The sequence below is a fragment of the Hypomesus nipponensis genome, chromosome 11 (genome assembly GCF_054491055.1).
Source record: "Hypomesus nipponensis isolate SF chromosome 11, ASM5449105v1, whole genome shotgun sequence".
Lineage (NCBI taxonomy): Eukaryota > Metazoa > Chordata > Actinopteri > Osmeriformes > Osmeridae > Hypomesus > Hypomesus nipponensis.
Window position 1 is genome coordinate 11,916,658 of NC_140371.1, and position 14,479 is coordinate 11,931,136.

Here is a 14,479-nt window from a genome sequence, read left to right on the forward strand (position 1 = left end):
AGATGAAGACAGCAAGGTTGTAAGTTGGAATGACACGCTTTAATTATTATCTGGAGCAGGTTCATCCAGATTTACGGCAGCAATCTCTGGCAACATAACTCAGGAAAATAACTATTTTTTCATAATTGTACTCGACAAATGATACAATTTGATACGAGACAAACAAACCTGAATACAAAACACTACTGTACAAGTTCCATTTCAGCATCGAAAGCATTCTCAGTATTCCACTAATTTAATTTGAGCAAATCCAACAGTTTGAATCACATTACATGACACTCCAGATTAACCCAATGTTCCATTATTTTTCAGGAAATATGATGAATATGCATTTGGTCCAACTGAATTTGCTTTCAATCCACCTCTGTTGAGTCGAGTTCATTGAGAAATCTCCGACATTTACTCATAAGAACTTTGATAGCCTCCGTGACCACAACATCTGGAGGTAAGATGCCAGTGGACTCAACAGAAACTGTAAGGGCGAAAAATACAAAATTAACAAGGGAAATCTATGTAAAACTACACACAATGTTGACTACGATAACACGCAACTGAAGAGATGTGTTATGTGGTGCTTTCTATGTCTTTATTGTATCTGTATTAGCAGCAACAGGAGTGGAAGTAGTGATGGTAAATGATTAAATACACAGGCAAACATACAGATGAAATGGTCCCGCACTCTGGCCAGCTTAACAAGATTCTTGAGGTCATCATGTCTGAGAACCTCCCTACTGCATGTGTCTGGACGGCTGTTCACAACTTTGGCAATAACCTTTCCTGCAGGGCAGAAGACCACAATCATGGTATAACAAGTCATTATGGAAGGAAAAGCTTTTGGAAATGATTTTCATTAAGTTCTTACCATTGCAGTTTTCCAATTCAATTACACCAGGTGAGAAACAGCTCTTCAGCCTCTCTGCCTTCTCCCCCTCTACAGTTTCCATTAGAGTGATCTCAGGGAGGAGCCTGTAGCTGGCTGTTGCAACAGGTGAGAACTTTGCATGGTCTTTACCTGTAGGATTGGAGCACAAGAGCTAGCCAATCAGAATAGTAAGAGAGCTTACTAGAAATATTTATTTTAAGTCATTTGAGAAGTCTTCAAATTTGACCGGTCTGAAATATAGTATACATAACCAAATAATAAATCCATCTAACTGATCAATATTTCCCAGTGTCTGAGTTGACAGAAATGTATCTCACCGATGCCCTTCACACAGCTCATGACAATGTCAAGCTCCTGTCCTGGCCGTAGCTGTGCTATCAGGATGTCCCCGTGGACAGGGCCAATATTGGCATCGGCAAACACGTCAGCCTGGTTCCCAATCGGGACCCACTTCATGTCCTTGGAGTACACTGAGCAGAGAGACGAGAGGTCAAGTGAGCAACCATGCACAGGAACACAAAATCCTACATTGATTGAAACTGAGCTGTATCTATAAGGGTATTCAAGGGTATTCAACAATTTCAGGTTCCTATGTTTATTGTATGCACCTTCCTGCCAAAGCAAATTCCTTGCCTGCGCAAACTTTCATGGCGAATAAATCCCATTATGATTCTGATCAAGGACTTATACGATCTTTGCATTATAATGTTAGTTATAGGCTTTGTGATGTGTCAAGTATAGACAGTGAGATCAAATGTATTTGTATTGAGGTCTAAGACTCATATTTACCCATATGGTTTAGGTACAGCTCCCTGGGGTCAGATGAGTCTTTAGGGGCCCTAGGATTCCTAGTGCATTTGATTTTCAGCTGGAGTTGAATTGTGTCTATTTCTGTGCCTTCTTCTTCCCCTCCTTCCTCCCCTGGGAAAAGAAAATGACGAAGGAAAAAAATACTAACCCTTTGGACAGTTTTAAGCCTTACACTGAATTACTGGACATAGACTAAGAAAGAGGGGGGAGGGGGGGGGGTGTACCAATGTTTCTGTACTCGAACAAACGAGGGTCAGCTTTGATGGGGATGAGGCCTAGTCTGTGGGCAAGAATCTCATCCTGTATAATAGATGTGTTGTTGTAGATATACACTTTTTCAACTGCCATAGTGGGAACCTGAGAGAAGAAAGATAAGTCAGTCCTTGGTCGCCAAAGCTGTGTCACTTGCATGCATCCACTTTAATACAGCCACAATCATCTTGCACACAATCACCTCAGCCAGCATTATCCTACGGAAGGCATTTGCAATTGCAGCATCTATTCCCACCATGTCGAACTCCATGGTTGTCTCATCCATTTCCACAATATCGATTCTGAAATTCTGCAAAAAAATTGTTTTTTATTATTATTGATTCAGTGAAGACATTTCAAAATAAATCACCTGAACATATTATTTTTTAATGTGCAAAATACATGTCGGTCTCACAGTTCATCGACAGACAGGGCCAACGATAACAAGTTACCTTTTGGAATTTCTGCATATTCCATGCATCATCGTAGCCCGGGTAATTACCAGGGTAGTCAGTTGTATGAACCTGCACGCATTTGCATAAAAAAATCTAAAGTTAGCTAAGCCTTCAGCACAACTGTTGGCTAGCTACACGTCACATGTGAACTAGCATACCACCGGTATGGTTAACAGTTAGATTGGCTAGCTTGAACTAGCCTACCTGAACCATGCAAGTTAGCAGTCTTATCCGCCCGTACGTTTCCCAATCATCAACCAAAACGTCAGTTACAGGTTGATCTTTACACAAGAAGATTGACCAACTACTTACATTCCGAACACCAAATTCTTGTAAAATGACTCTATTCCGAATTTCATCCACGTTGCTCCTGGACGCTGCCATTTTGACAATGTTTTCATTGACGTCTGTTATCCCCGCCTATCTGTACTTCTTCGGTGGTACTCGCTACGTATAACCGCCACTAGATGGGGTCATTAACATAAACCTTTATTCAAGGCTCCAAGCACCGTAGTTTTTTTATAATGCATCCCAGCAGTGAGGCTTTACGAGTAGTGAAACTACCTTGATCTACCTATGGGGATAGAGGGACAATTAACCCAAATGTGGCGCTATAATAGACAAACATGATGAGCCCTGAGGATTGATTTGAACTAGCGAACTAAAAATCTTTACAGATGTTCCTTGCACCACAATGAACAAAATGTTCAGTGGACCACATGTGGTCTGATGAGATGTTTCAAGAAGACTTCACCAAAACCAAGAGTGACATTTTACCTGATATTCACTCAAAGCTTTGTTTCCCAGAAGTCACAGCTTAAAAAAGAAAAGAAAAAAAGACTTAGACAAAAAATACATTATTTATATACTTTATTGCTGGCAGTAAGAGTCAGAAGAACACATTTTGAGATACATGACATTTCCATCATGAAATCAACCAACAGGTGACATAACTACAGTATACAGACTGTATATAGAAAGCAGCAACAATCTACAAAGTCCTGTCAAATATGGCCTCCTCCACCACAACTCAACAATACTAACCAATATATGTTGCTTTAGTTGGCATCTCTGTTATTGTCATTACTATTAAAATTAATATAAATTATCCTGTATGGAACATAAACAAATTCCCTACTTGATTCTTGATTGATTTACTTTAGTAAGTCAGCGTACAACACAGGGCCAGTTCCAAGATTCAAATGGTGACAATGTACTTAAACCAGTTTAACCAAAACAATATGTGATTGCATGACTACACTGTTATATACCACATTGCAGCAATAGCAGCCTATAATACAAATATATTCTAATCTGGTTTTAAGATTGCTTCGTTTGTCTGCTTTTGATTAATAGAAATCGTTTCACTCTTTAACCTAACTCAGTACATCATTTTACTTACACATCATTCCTAGTTACAGATCTGACCAATTACCATTCTGCAACATCAGGTTTGCACACTGCTACCAAGGGTTATTATAGCACAGTACATTGTGAAGATACTGTTCTAATTCTAATCATATTTGGACTCACAATAGATCTTCAAATCTTTTCTGTTGCCATTATGGATGAATGAACAAGTCACACACAGGAAAACACACACTGAACCCTCAACCCAGTTAAGCCTGTTTTTGGCTGTGGATTTAGACTGGAAAAAACACGATAATAATAACACAAGCACAATTATTCTCCTACTTGCCGAAAATACATTGATAATGAAAACATGAAACGTTGAAATAGGGTACAAAACAGATTACATAAAGTTTGATTTCATGGTACTTTTTTGCAAAAGACGACTGTAAACTACCACATACGGCAGACCAACCAAAGATATTGTTTTCTTTGGATGATGAGGCACAGTCAATCAAAGATTGCTATTATACAGTAGCCTATTTCTCTCTTTTGGGGCTTTTTTCCAGCTATTCCTATCCATACACCAAGGCTAGCTTTAGCTATGCAATGTAGCGTAATGACCCAACTGGAAAATGTCGAAGGAGCATTCTCAAAATGTGATAAAAGTTTAGCAAATTAAAGGAGAATAGGTTTAATACATGTATTTTGTTTTGTTTATGTTTAAGCTTATAACAAAGCAATAAGAGACCTTCTTTTAATACATTTAGTTCTGTTCTGTCCTTCATTCATTGTACATACATTTGCCATGTTTTTTCTGTATATTTGTGGGTTCTTGGAAACATGTATTTCTCCTGCTGTGAGACATATCATACTTTAGTAGGCTATATCTGGGTCGTATATCGAGTGTATGAGCGGCCATCTTGGCCGAGGAGCACAGTGTTTGGGTTTCACTCCCTCTTCCTGTCCCTCCATCAGTCTACCGCGGTGCTGGAGCGGGCACAGCAGGCAGGACTGCGGATGGAGGCCATCACCCCGGCCCTCTTCCTCCTGCGCCCTGGGTCATTGCTGCTTCTGCGCGAGGTGACAGTGTCCTGGCGAGACAGCTTGGCGGCACGGCCTGCCGTCTCCTTGATCTGCAGCTCCAGGTGCCGCTGAATGGCCAATCCCAACTCCTCAGGGTCCACCGACGCCCCGTACACCTCCCACGTCATGCCCTCCGCGTCCCACTTCACCTCTTTCACCGGGGTCTTCTGCCCGCCGCTCGCCACCTCCGCCACGCCGTTTGCGTTCCCGGCCCGGTTGGGGGAGTCCTCGACTAGGCAGACCTGGGGGAAGACGTGGGGTGGGGGAGGCTCATGGGCATGGACTGTCTGCACCCCTACGTTCCTGAGCTCCTTGCAGGCTGTCATGGTCCCCGTCTCCCTTGTGGCGGCTCGTGCACTGCAGCCGCCGTACTCCTCCCCTTGCGGCAGCCCTCCACCACCAGGGGGCAGTGGTCCCGCCCAGGTGCAGTTGAGTTTGCAGCAGCGCAGCATCCGCTTGGCGTCCAGCCCGGTCTCGCTGACGGAGGAGATGAGGCGGGGGAGGGCCAGGAGGCTAGCTGCCGGGTGAGGCGCCATCAATCTCGCGTCACGGTAATCGGCGTCCACGCCCGCTAGGCGTGGCACTTGCTGGGCGGGGGCTGGGATGGGCTGGGGGTGGCAGTAGGCAGCGAACGTGTCCTCCTGGGTCCCATGGTGGACAAACGTGCCGTGACACATGCCCGCCTCACAGTGCGGGTGGTGGCAAGCATTTCCGCAGACCTCCGACGTAGGGTTGGAAGGACCAGCGCTGCACATCCTGACACACCCGCCCGGAGGCTGCGTTTTGGGGCTACCTCCTCTGCTGTTTCCCCCATGGCAGGTGGTGGTGACTGCGTTGCAGTGCTGCAGCTGCATGGCCTGCTTGCAGGCTAACATGGGGTGGGCCTGAAGAAGGGCCTCCTGAGGGGTGTGTCTTCCAGGGTAACCAGAAGGCGACGGGCCTCCAGCCTCCCTGACCAGATGGAGGGTGTCGGAATGACTCCTCTGAACAGGCAGCTGTCCTGGTCCCAGCCTGTCCCATCTCAGGTCTCTCTGGGAGGTGGAGGAGACTGCAAGGCCTTCCCCACACACAGATAACATCATGCCCCGGTCGACTTGGAGGCTATGATTTGCAACGCCTCCTGGCCTCTGTGATGTGTTTGCCTCAGCTATGCTGTGGGGGCGGGCTGAAGTCCTGGGTGGCACTGGATCCGCTGGGTGTTGGGTGGTACACTGGGGGTCCGCAGGTGACTTTTGACTGTCCACCTGACTTCTACCAGCATTGTCTCTCTGAGGAAATGAAGTTTGATGGTTGCTGGATGTTTTTGGTTCCTCTTGGTGCAGTGGGGCAGTCAGCACGTCTACAGAGCTCTTGGAGAGGGGCAGTAGGGGGTCAGCGGAGAGGGCCCCATCAAGTGGCACTGTAGCACCCCCCGGTGGGAACAACTCAGAAGCGGGTGGCCCGCCCTCTGCCATGGGAAAACCCTGTGGCAGACGAAGAGAAAGAGAACGTTACCAGCGTGAGTATCTCAGACCCGTAATCACCCCTCACAGAGCAGCCAACACAGTGCATCATGAGAACGAAATGAACACAGTGATTTGGTACTAACCAAATTGGTTCCTTAGTTCTCACATGACTCATTCGCAATGGTGAGGTGGGCTGCAGGCCTTACATAGCAGTAGACACGTCGGCTGGAAGACCGTAGGTTTTTGACTGTTCGAGACATTTTAATGATCAAAACCACCTTCTTTTTTCTTTCTTCATGTTGCTTTCAATCTCATTAAAGTGTTAAAGCTTTAATTGTCTCTGCCAACAGATTGCGATGCCAGACAAAGCTAAGAGGGTATTGTTTGGGGCACAGATGGGTGGGCATGGACAGTGGTCAGGTAACCCTGGTAGAGGCAGAGATTAGGCCGATCAGATTAGTTTTGGATCAGCTGTTTATCCATAAGCTTACAAGAGAAACATAGGATTGTCTGTACCTTCTTACAAAGCATTAGTCGGAGGCCAAAATGCTACATATTTTTGGTCTGAGTTCCACCGTACATCAAGGATCTGTTCAAACTTTTCTACTTTTAAGACAGTGTTGGCCGTCCTCATAATGCTGTAACATTACGTGCTGAACTACTGCTTGCACAGAATGGCCATTGCATTTGAGTTGTTAAAGGTCTTGTCCCTCCTTCCTTTTTATGAGGGAATGCCTTTCTAAGAACATCAGAGGGTGGTGGCAAGCTGTCCTAACCCCAGGGGGGATCTCAGTCCACTCAGTCCTGAGTATGGCAACACCTGTCTGCACAATACAATCAGGTACCATACTGGAAGATATGAATATACCATATGGATGGCAACCATTTGGGAATATTGTTGATGAGTAAAATTGCAATATATAAACAGATGCTGGAATTGATTTCTGGGATTCTTTTCTAGCTCCCAAGCATGCCATTGGAATGAAAGATTGAATATGTTACATATTGTATTCATATTAAAATGCAATAACACTTTGTATTTAAAAATGTGGTTAGCAAATCCTGATGTCAATAAACATTGTGAAATGCCACACGTATTCAGGAAATTACTTGCCCAAGTTGCAAGTGGTTCTCCAATCAGGCAAGAGGCTTTTTTTTTTTTTTTTTTTTTTTGAAAGGCACCATGTTGGGCACCTATCTGCAAGGGTCCTCAGATCAGAAGACGCTTTGTCGGCTCTGAAGAGGTGTGCAGCTATTCTAAAAGAAAGGCTTGGCATCCCACCCACTGATCCCACCACATCAAGGAGCTTGATATGTGCTGTGTGAAAATTGGTGTTGATGGGAGTAGGATGAGTGAGGAGCGGCTTTTGTTTCCTAGGTCAAGAAATAAAGATTTGTCAAGAAATTAAATGATGTAATATAATCCTGGTGCTTTTGCTAATATGATCAAATTCTGTAACCTTCTGCAAAAGTATGCCAATTGAAAACCCAGAATACATAAAAATTGATATATCATCCATCGGAAATAGATCTAAAACAACAAAAAATGTGCTTCAGATGGAAACATTACCCTGAGAAAGGAGGGTGGATAAAAGTATGGCCAATTGTTGCTTGTCTTCCTGACTCACTTATTCAAGGCCTGCATGGATTTACTACCTCAATGGTGCTAAAAATACCCTCGTAGGTGAAATGACCCCCCCCCCCCCAGACCACACACAAACAGGAGTATGCATAGGAACTTGCGCACATGCTCACACTCCCTAACAAATGACACTCCAAAACACAACCCTGAAATCTAACAGTCAGGCAAGCCTTTCTCATGCAGACCAGTAACGCCAGCTTACCTTTCAATCTGAGCTTGGTGCGCCGGAGGTCTTTCTCTCCACCTCTTCTTCTTCACTAGGCTTCAATTCTTTTGCCCAGCTTCCTGAAGAACCAACGTCAATTCCAGGATCTCGTAGAGGGAAAAGAGAAGCTGCTCCCCCCCTCACATCCACAGGTGACTCCCCCTCTTGCCACGCACTATCTACTACACCCTCCCTTCCTCTTTCTTTCTTCGAGTCTCCTCCTCTTCTCCCCCCCCCGTCACTCTCCCTCTCTCCTCTTTCTATCTCGGCCCCAGCCGTGAACAAGATGGAGGAAACCTTAAGATAATCCCTTCTTTCATCTGATTACAAATGTGAGGCTGCACTTGCAAATCTTCATTTTCCCTCTCGTGGAGACCGAGTGTGGATAGGAGGCAGAGCTAGATGGAGGTGGCTTTTTGGCTGTGTATGGCGGTGGTGGTGGGGGGTAGATGCTAGGAGGGGATTGGAGGGATGGAGGGGGAGGGGAATGATAATGAGGAGATGTAGTCAGGCAGCCGGCGTCATTGTCACTCTATCCACCTGGAGAAGAGAGAGGGAAAGAGGAAAAAAAAGAGATGGAGTAAAATGCATGAATGAATGCGCAGATTTTTTTTTTCTTTTCTTGATGATAACTGCCGCCCCCTCAAATAGACACTCTCTTTCTATTTGTGTGGTCTGGTCTCTCTATATCTCTCTCTCTATCTCTTTTTCTCTATCTCTCTCTATCTCTCTCTAACTCACTCTCTCTCTCACTCTGACACACAAGCACGTTTCCCATCCCCTCTTCACCCTCCTCTCACACACACACACGCACACACACACAATATATATAAATTATATAAATACATCTCCAGCTCTAACCCCTATTGCCTTACCCACACCCATCACTCTGTCCCTGTTGCTATGGCAACTGCAATACTCAATGGGACTCTGTTGAATGTTCATTTTTTCAAGTCCCTGTGAGGCAACAGACGGTTCATCAGCTGGGAATGTTCATGGTTGTCATGTAACAAGAGAAACGTCTGCTTCCACACCTAGACATATGCCCTCCCTATCATATGCCATGTGTTTGTTGAGAAAGATAGAAATGTACTGTATAATCAGTTCAAAGATGTGGACATCATGCCCCATTTAGATTTGGAGGCTATGCAAGTCATTGCCTTTACACTACCTATCACCATTTTAAGATTCTCACGACCTCTTTCTAGTCATACTGTACACCGTACTGTACTGTACACCATTGATGAAGAAAGGGTTTTGTCCGTCTCTTCATTAACGGAGTGACAGTTCAGTTGAGTTCTGGATATTATAAGTATTATCAATCTGCAGATTGGGAGAGAAAACCAGACCTCTGACAATATATGCCAACACAACACCAGGCTTAGGTCTCAATCATGTCTCTCTCTGCTCTGCAGGCCGGCGGACCATCTTTTATAGTGCAGAAGAATTTTAACATAGGTGACAGTCAGGCAGTCATGGTGTTACAGCAGTCACAGAGAAAGAGGTTCACTGCTCTCACTGACATCTATTCAACCTGACACAAAGACACAATATACTCTCATCAATAGCAAACTCACATGAGAACATACTAACTAGAATCTAATGACAAGTTCTATTGATTAGTGAAAGTTCTATTGATTAGTGAAAGTTTTATTGATTAGCTCTATTGATTAGTGAATAATGTAAGGAGGAGTGCTTATTCCAATTTCCTCCACACCAGCAAAATGTAATTCGATGAACTGTGTAGTGAAGCACATTCAGATATTACAAAAGCTGTGTCCGGCCTACAAAACAAGCATCCATTCAGAAGCAACAATAAATGGTGACAATCTATTGGCTCAGGGGCATCTGGGTTTGGCTGTACAGGAAGAGGGAATTGTAACTAAGACAAAGGGTCTCTCCTCACCACGGCAACAGGTGGGAGATGAAGGAGATAGCATACTCTGTACACTCGAGGACAACATTGGATGTATGTCAGAGTAATAAGACATCACTGGCTGCCATCAAGCAAGCTTGTCATAAATATCAAATTACAGAGCTTGTTTACCTTTAGGCAATGTGCTGAGATGGGCATGCCTGCTAATGATAGCATAAGTCAGACACAAGGAGCAAAAATAGGCATAATTACTTAATATATATATATATATCTGAATAGGCAGTGCAGCGATTAGGGAGATGTCTATGGTCTCTAAAGGATGTGTGGGGTCAGGGGCGTGTCTAGGCATAGGGCAACCTAGGTGATTCTGTAATCGGAGCCCCTACCCCCACCTCAAAAATACAAATTTGGGTTGCAATTCAATCTGTTATTTTTTACTATTACAAAAAATATATAAATAACAAATGCAATAAAATATATAAATATAAAAATAATATAAGTATTATTTTCTGTTTACCTTTTTTTCACGCCTGCTGTTGCACTTTGCATTTATTTTGTGTTTGACTAAAATGTTAAAAGTTTTATTTCACCTGAAAATGGCACATCTTTTTTGGGGAGATTCACCTATATAGCGCCAGCATGTCCAGAAACGCCATTGTGTGTGGTGAGGAGGAACGTCTGTGTGGGGACCACATTGAGTATGTTATTGTTACAACAGTTAATGGAGAGGGCTGCAGGGTTGTGTAGATCAAGGGGTGGGGGAAGGAAGGTTAGCATTAGAAGGAGGACTCATTAACTTAGACTTAACATCTGGATGTGGGCTGGATGAGAGACAGGATGGATGGATAGATGGATGGATGAAAGGATGGGGGGGGGGAGACTGCACCCGTGACAGATGTGTTGGGATTAAGGGGTTGTGTTTCAAAGAGTGAGCAAAGAGTGAGAGGGAAATTGTAGGAAAGAAACCCAGTTAGATCCTGTTGCTCATCACAAAGCACCAGCCTACGAGATTGTCAGAGTAAGTACAGAATTAACCCTATGGCCCAAAGTATTATCGAGATGAGATGCTCAGCGCTAATCTCAAGTAGTATCGGTTACTGCATAGATCACAGCACGCGGCCCCCTCCGGGACCACGTGTTTGTTTAGGTGTGTTTTCTTGCACATTTCCGTGTATCTGTGTGAGGGTATGCGTGTGCAAATACAAGAGTGACACTGAGACAGAGAGAGGAGGAGGAGCGCGAGACCGTTTCACATAGTTAACGAGTTTGTGGACGGTGACAATGACACTGTTGTGGCGCATTCATCAGGGAGTGATTAAGCGGCCCCGCAAATCACACTGTTGAGGAAGAAGGGTGACATCAGATATCTCTACCAGATAACAGTAATGCTTCTCAGCAACGTCAGATTCCTCCCATCGCCGTCCTGTGCCACAGTTTATCTTTCCAGGGCACTGTCAATGGTTAGCGACAGGAAAGCCACTATTGCATCATGCGTTCAGATGTAATTACAGAACAGATATCAACGCTGAAAAGAATATGGGGAAGTTTGCACAGTGAATAGAATCACCCTTCCTCCCCCTTCTGCCTTTGTACTCATTTACCTCTCTAAATCTCTGTGCAAACGCCATATGATTATTTGAATACACACCACAAGAAAAGTCATTATCTGCAATGGCGTGCACAGTAGCACTGAACAGGCAAAGAAACACTGGGGAATATGTGTGTGCTTATGCTGTTGTGTGCCTCATGCAAAGACAGGAACAGGATTGAAAAGAATTGATCCATTTTCTGTTCATTGTCATTGGCCTAGGGGAATACTGTGGGAGAAAATTGAAGGATGGACCAGTTTTAGCATTGTTCTAGCATGTTCTAATGGCAGTCAAGTCTCCCAAATGATCTCTTACATTTTAATATCCATTGTTATCCTTGTCGGTACAGTGTTCTCCATGCCCCGTGTTAAGACTGGGAAGACACATGATATCATACGTGACACATCTGCCTGCTACTCTCTATAGCAGCTGTGTCTTATTTCTGTGTGTTCACTATAAATATGAGCTCTCTCGCCATGCCTTGGAGAGCCCTTAAAGCAGACCATATCCATGTCGTGGATATACTCATTAGGGTTGAGTCCTGTGTTTCTCTCTCTCTCCACTCAGCTGACTGATTTGTGTAAATTTGTGCTGCCTTCAGGTCACATGACCCAAAGGTTCATAACGAACCATTGTTGTGTTTACCCAATACAAAAACAAATAAAAAGAATTTTCTTTTAACATTCGCAATGTGAGGGGTCTGAGACAGCCCGACGGTTGAAAGAAAATGCTTCACTTTGTTTTTGTATGCGGTAAAGTTATCGCAATATGACGGTGGGTCACAATGACAGATGGGTCAAAATGACCCGAAATAACACAAGGGATAGGACCTGGACTGAAGTCACACGATTGGAGGAGCCCAACCTTTTTTCCTTTCATAACAATCTTGAGGTTCACCTACTTTGACAAACTCCAACATAACTACAAACACCTGAAATTATTCGCACACAGCATTAAGTCTTTCAAGTATGCAAATCCTAAATGCAAGGCACTCACATTCTCAAAGACATATTCTCACACCTTTGTATGGTCAAGGGTTACCTTTACAGCAAGCAGGTAGCACTAGGCCTTATGTCTTTGTTCTTCTTTGTTTCCAGGTCTTCAGAAGTGTTTGCTCATGTTTATGTCTGTGCCAACCTCAAATGACTCGAGAACTGTTCTTCCTTACAAAGGTATTCACACCTGCTTCTGTAAACGTTGGGTCCGCGCAGAAAATGACAGGACAGCTCCAAAGTCCGCTACTCTTTGCAGGTGTACCTTGGAATACACCGTCCTTTTCCTTCTTCTGCAAACACACACCTAGGTATACACATCACCCCCGGACACACCCACTGGATCTGAATATTCATGTGTGCACACACGCTCGCAGTATGAACACCTGTGGAACCGATCTGTAGACGGATGTTTCTGAGCACAGGTACATAGCGTTCCCCGTTTAGGGTACATGGATTTGCAGCACGTTTAGAATGTGAGCAGCCTTGGGTATCTGACAAACTTGGTGTACTACATTGTACACATGTGACATATCTATAGTTATGTAAGTGGTCTTACCTTACTTATGCAGTTCATTTGTAAACCCAACTATTATTCAAGTAGTAAGTAATGGAAACATTCCTATCCTGTAAAAACAGTGGACAGAAAAACCACGTGTGAAAGCCACAAACAAATAAAGCGCAAGCACCACACAGAGACAAACAAATACACAGATATAAATATGTACACTCATGCATACGTGCGCACACTCAATGGCAGGCAGTAACTAGTCTATCCAGTTCCCAAGGTGACATAGATCTTTAGGGAGATTTGAGGTGAGTGTCCCATGTCAGTATTCCACATTCAAAATAGTTCACATTCATTATCACCATCAAGACAGGATAACTAGTGTCTGAGTAATAGTTTTTGATTAACTGCAAATGAAACGGATTGGTCATCCGTTGAATATTGGTAATTGTAACTATACAGGTACACTCAGTTGGAAATAATTTGGCCATTTCTAGTCATGTTGGTATGAAGTAGTAATGTGTTATTTATACAGTAGGATTTCAGCTACATATAAATGTATTTCCAATGTGGATGATTGGTATCTGTTACTATGGCAATGGGAGTCATTGGCACATGGTGATCTGAGATATGTTCTGATTGGTTCAGGGTAAAGACATGGGGGCAGGGTGGCAGCACTGTGTTAATGACACAATCAGGTCTCAGCTGTTTCGGGCCTGGTGTAAAATGTGCGCGTGTGTGCGTGCGCGCACACACACACACACACACACAGAGAAGTGTTCCTACATGCCTGGCTCAAGGCCCAGTTTCCCACTCCCCTGCAGATATCACCCATATGGTGACCATAGTGCAATCTCTACAAATCAACACCTACACCACAGATAAGCAAAGGCATTCAGTCACATACACAAGCACACATCAGATGTCATTATTTTACAGATCCACATGTTAATATTGCAAGACTTTGAAATTCTTTTCTGTTCTATTATAAATACGAGGTCTCCCTCTAGTGGTTAAACTGGATCATTTAACATTCGAACCAACCTTGAAAGAACCTTTGCTTTTTTGCCTTTGAGAAATTATATGGTCATGACTCAACGTTTGATTAGGAAGTTATGTTTTACTCTATGCAATCATGTTGGATTAAATGTTACAAAGGTGGAAATTGGGCGTTAATGTATCGGCATAGTAGTCAGAATGGCCACAAGTCAGAGTCAAGATTGTCAATTCTGAAGTAGAACAAGCGAGGAAAATTATAATAGTTGTACAAATGCCTTCTTCAAGATAATTAATCTGTGTGGGTAAATAACAGACAGCTTTGCATTATACTCCGACTTAATTTAAAAAACCTGTGTTGGAACTGACATCTTGGAGACGCATCAACAC

The 14,479-nt window shown here is 43.7% G+C and overlaps 2 protein-coding genes across 5 annotated transcripts; both read right to left on the reverse strand.

Annotated features, from left to right (window-relative positions):
* Positions 1–17: 17 nt before the first annotated feature.
* polr1c (RNA polymerase I and III subunit C) lies at positions 18–2,840 on the reverse strand. The gene is made up of 9 exons (XM_084709820.1): positions 2,713–2,840; positions 2,398–2,469; positions 2,148–2,255; positions 1,918–2,050; positions 1,673–1,804; positions 1,201–1,353; positions 863–1,012; positions 661–777; positions 18–472 (listed from the first exon to the last, which is right to left on the reverse strand). The coding sequence occupies exons 1-9, from the start codon at positions 2,782–2,784 to the stop codon at positions 354–356; spliced, it is 1,056 nt and encodes a 351-aa protein (XP_084565946.1). The 5' UTR covers positions 2,785–2,840; the 3' UTR covers positions 18–353.
* A 413-nt stretch (positions 2,841–3,253) lies between these two features.
* LOC146268119 (uncharacterized) lies at positions 3,254–13,214 on the reverse strand. 4 transcript variants are annotated; one of them, XM_084708808.1, is made up of 3 exons: positions 13,145–13,214; positions 8,126–8,668; positions 3,254–6,299 (listed from the first exon to the last, which is right to left on the reverse strand). In XM_084708808.1, exon 3 carries the CDS (start codon positions 6,288–6,290, stop codon positions 4,725–4,727), a length of 1,566 nt encoding a protein of 521 aa, XP_084564934.1. In that variant the 5' UTR covers positions 6,291–6,299; positions 8,126–8,668; positions 13,145–13,214; the 3' UTR covers positions 3,254–4,724. The 4 variants fall into 4 exon arrangements, 3 of the variants coding, with proteins under 3 accessions (XP_084564934.1, XP_084564936.1, XP_084564937.1); XM_084708810.1 differs by lacking the exon at positions 13,145–13,214 and adding an exon at positions 12,635–13,116; XR_014768776.1 differs by lacking the exon at positions 3,254–6,299 and adding an exon at positions 7,336–7,655.
* Between the last annotated feature and the right edge of the window lie 1,265 nt (positions 13,215–14,479).

Bases quoted from the DNA above. Each gene is read 5' to 3' on its own strand.
- polr1c (XM_084709820.1), bottom strand. From the start codon at position 2,784: ATGGCAGCGTCCAGGAGCAACGTGGATGAAATTCGGAATAGAGTCATT. The intron at 1,805-1,917 runs GTACACCCCCCC...TTCTTTTCCCAG, and splicing joins GTTCGAGTACAGAAACATTG to GGGAGGAAGGAGGGGAAGAA. The intron at 778-862 runs GTAAGAACTTAA...TCTGCCCTGCAG, and splicing joins TGAATTGGAAAACTGCAATG to GAAAGGTTATTGCCAAAGTT.
- LOC146268119 (XM_084708808.1), bottom strand. From the start codon at position 6,290: ATGGCAGAGGGCGGGCCACCCGCTTCTGAGTTGTTCCCACCGGGGGGT.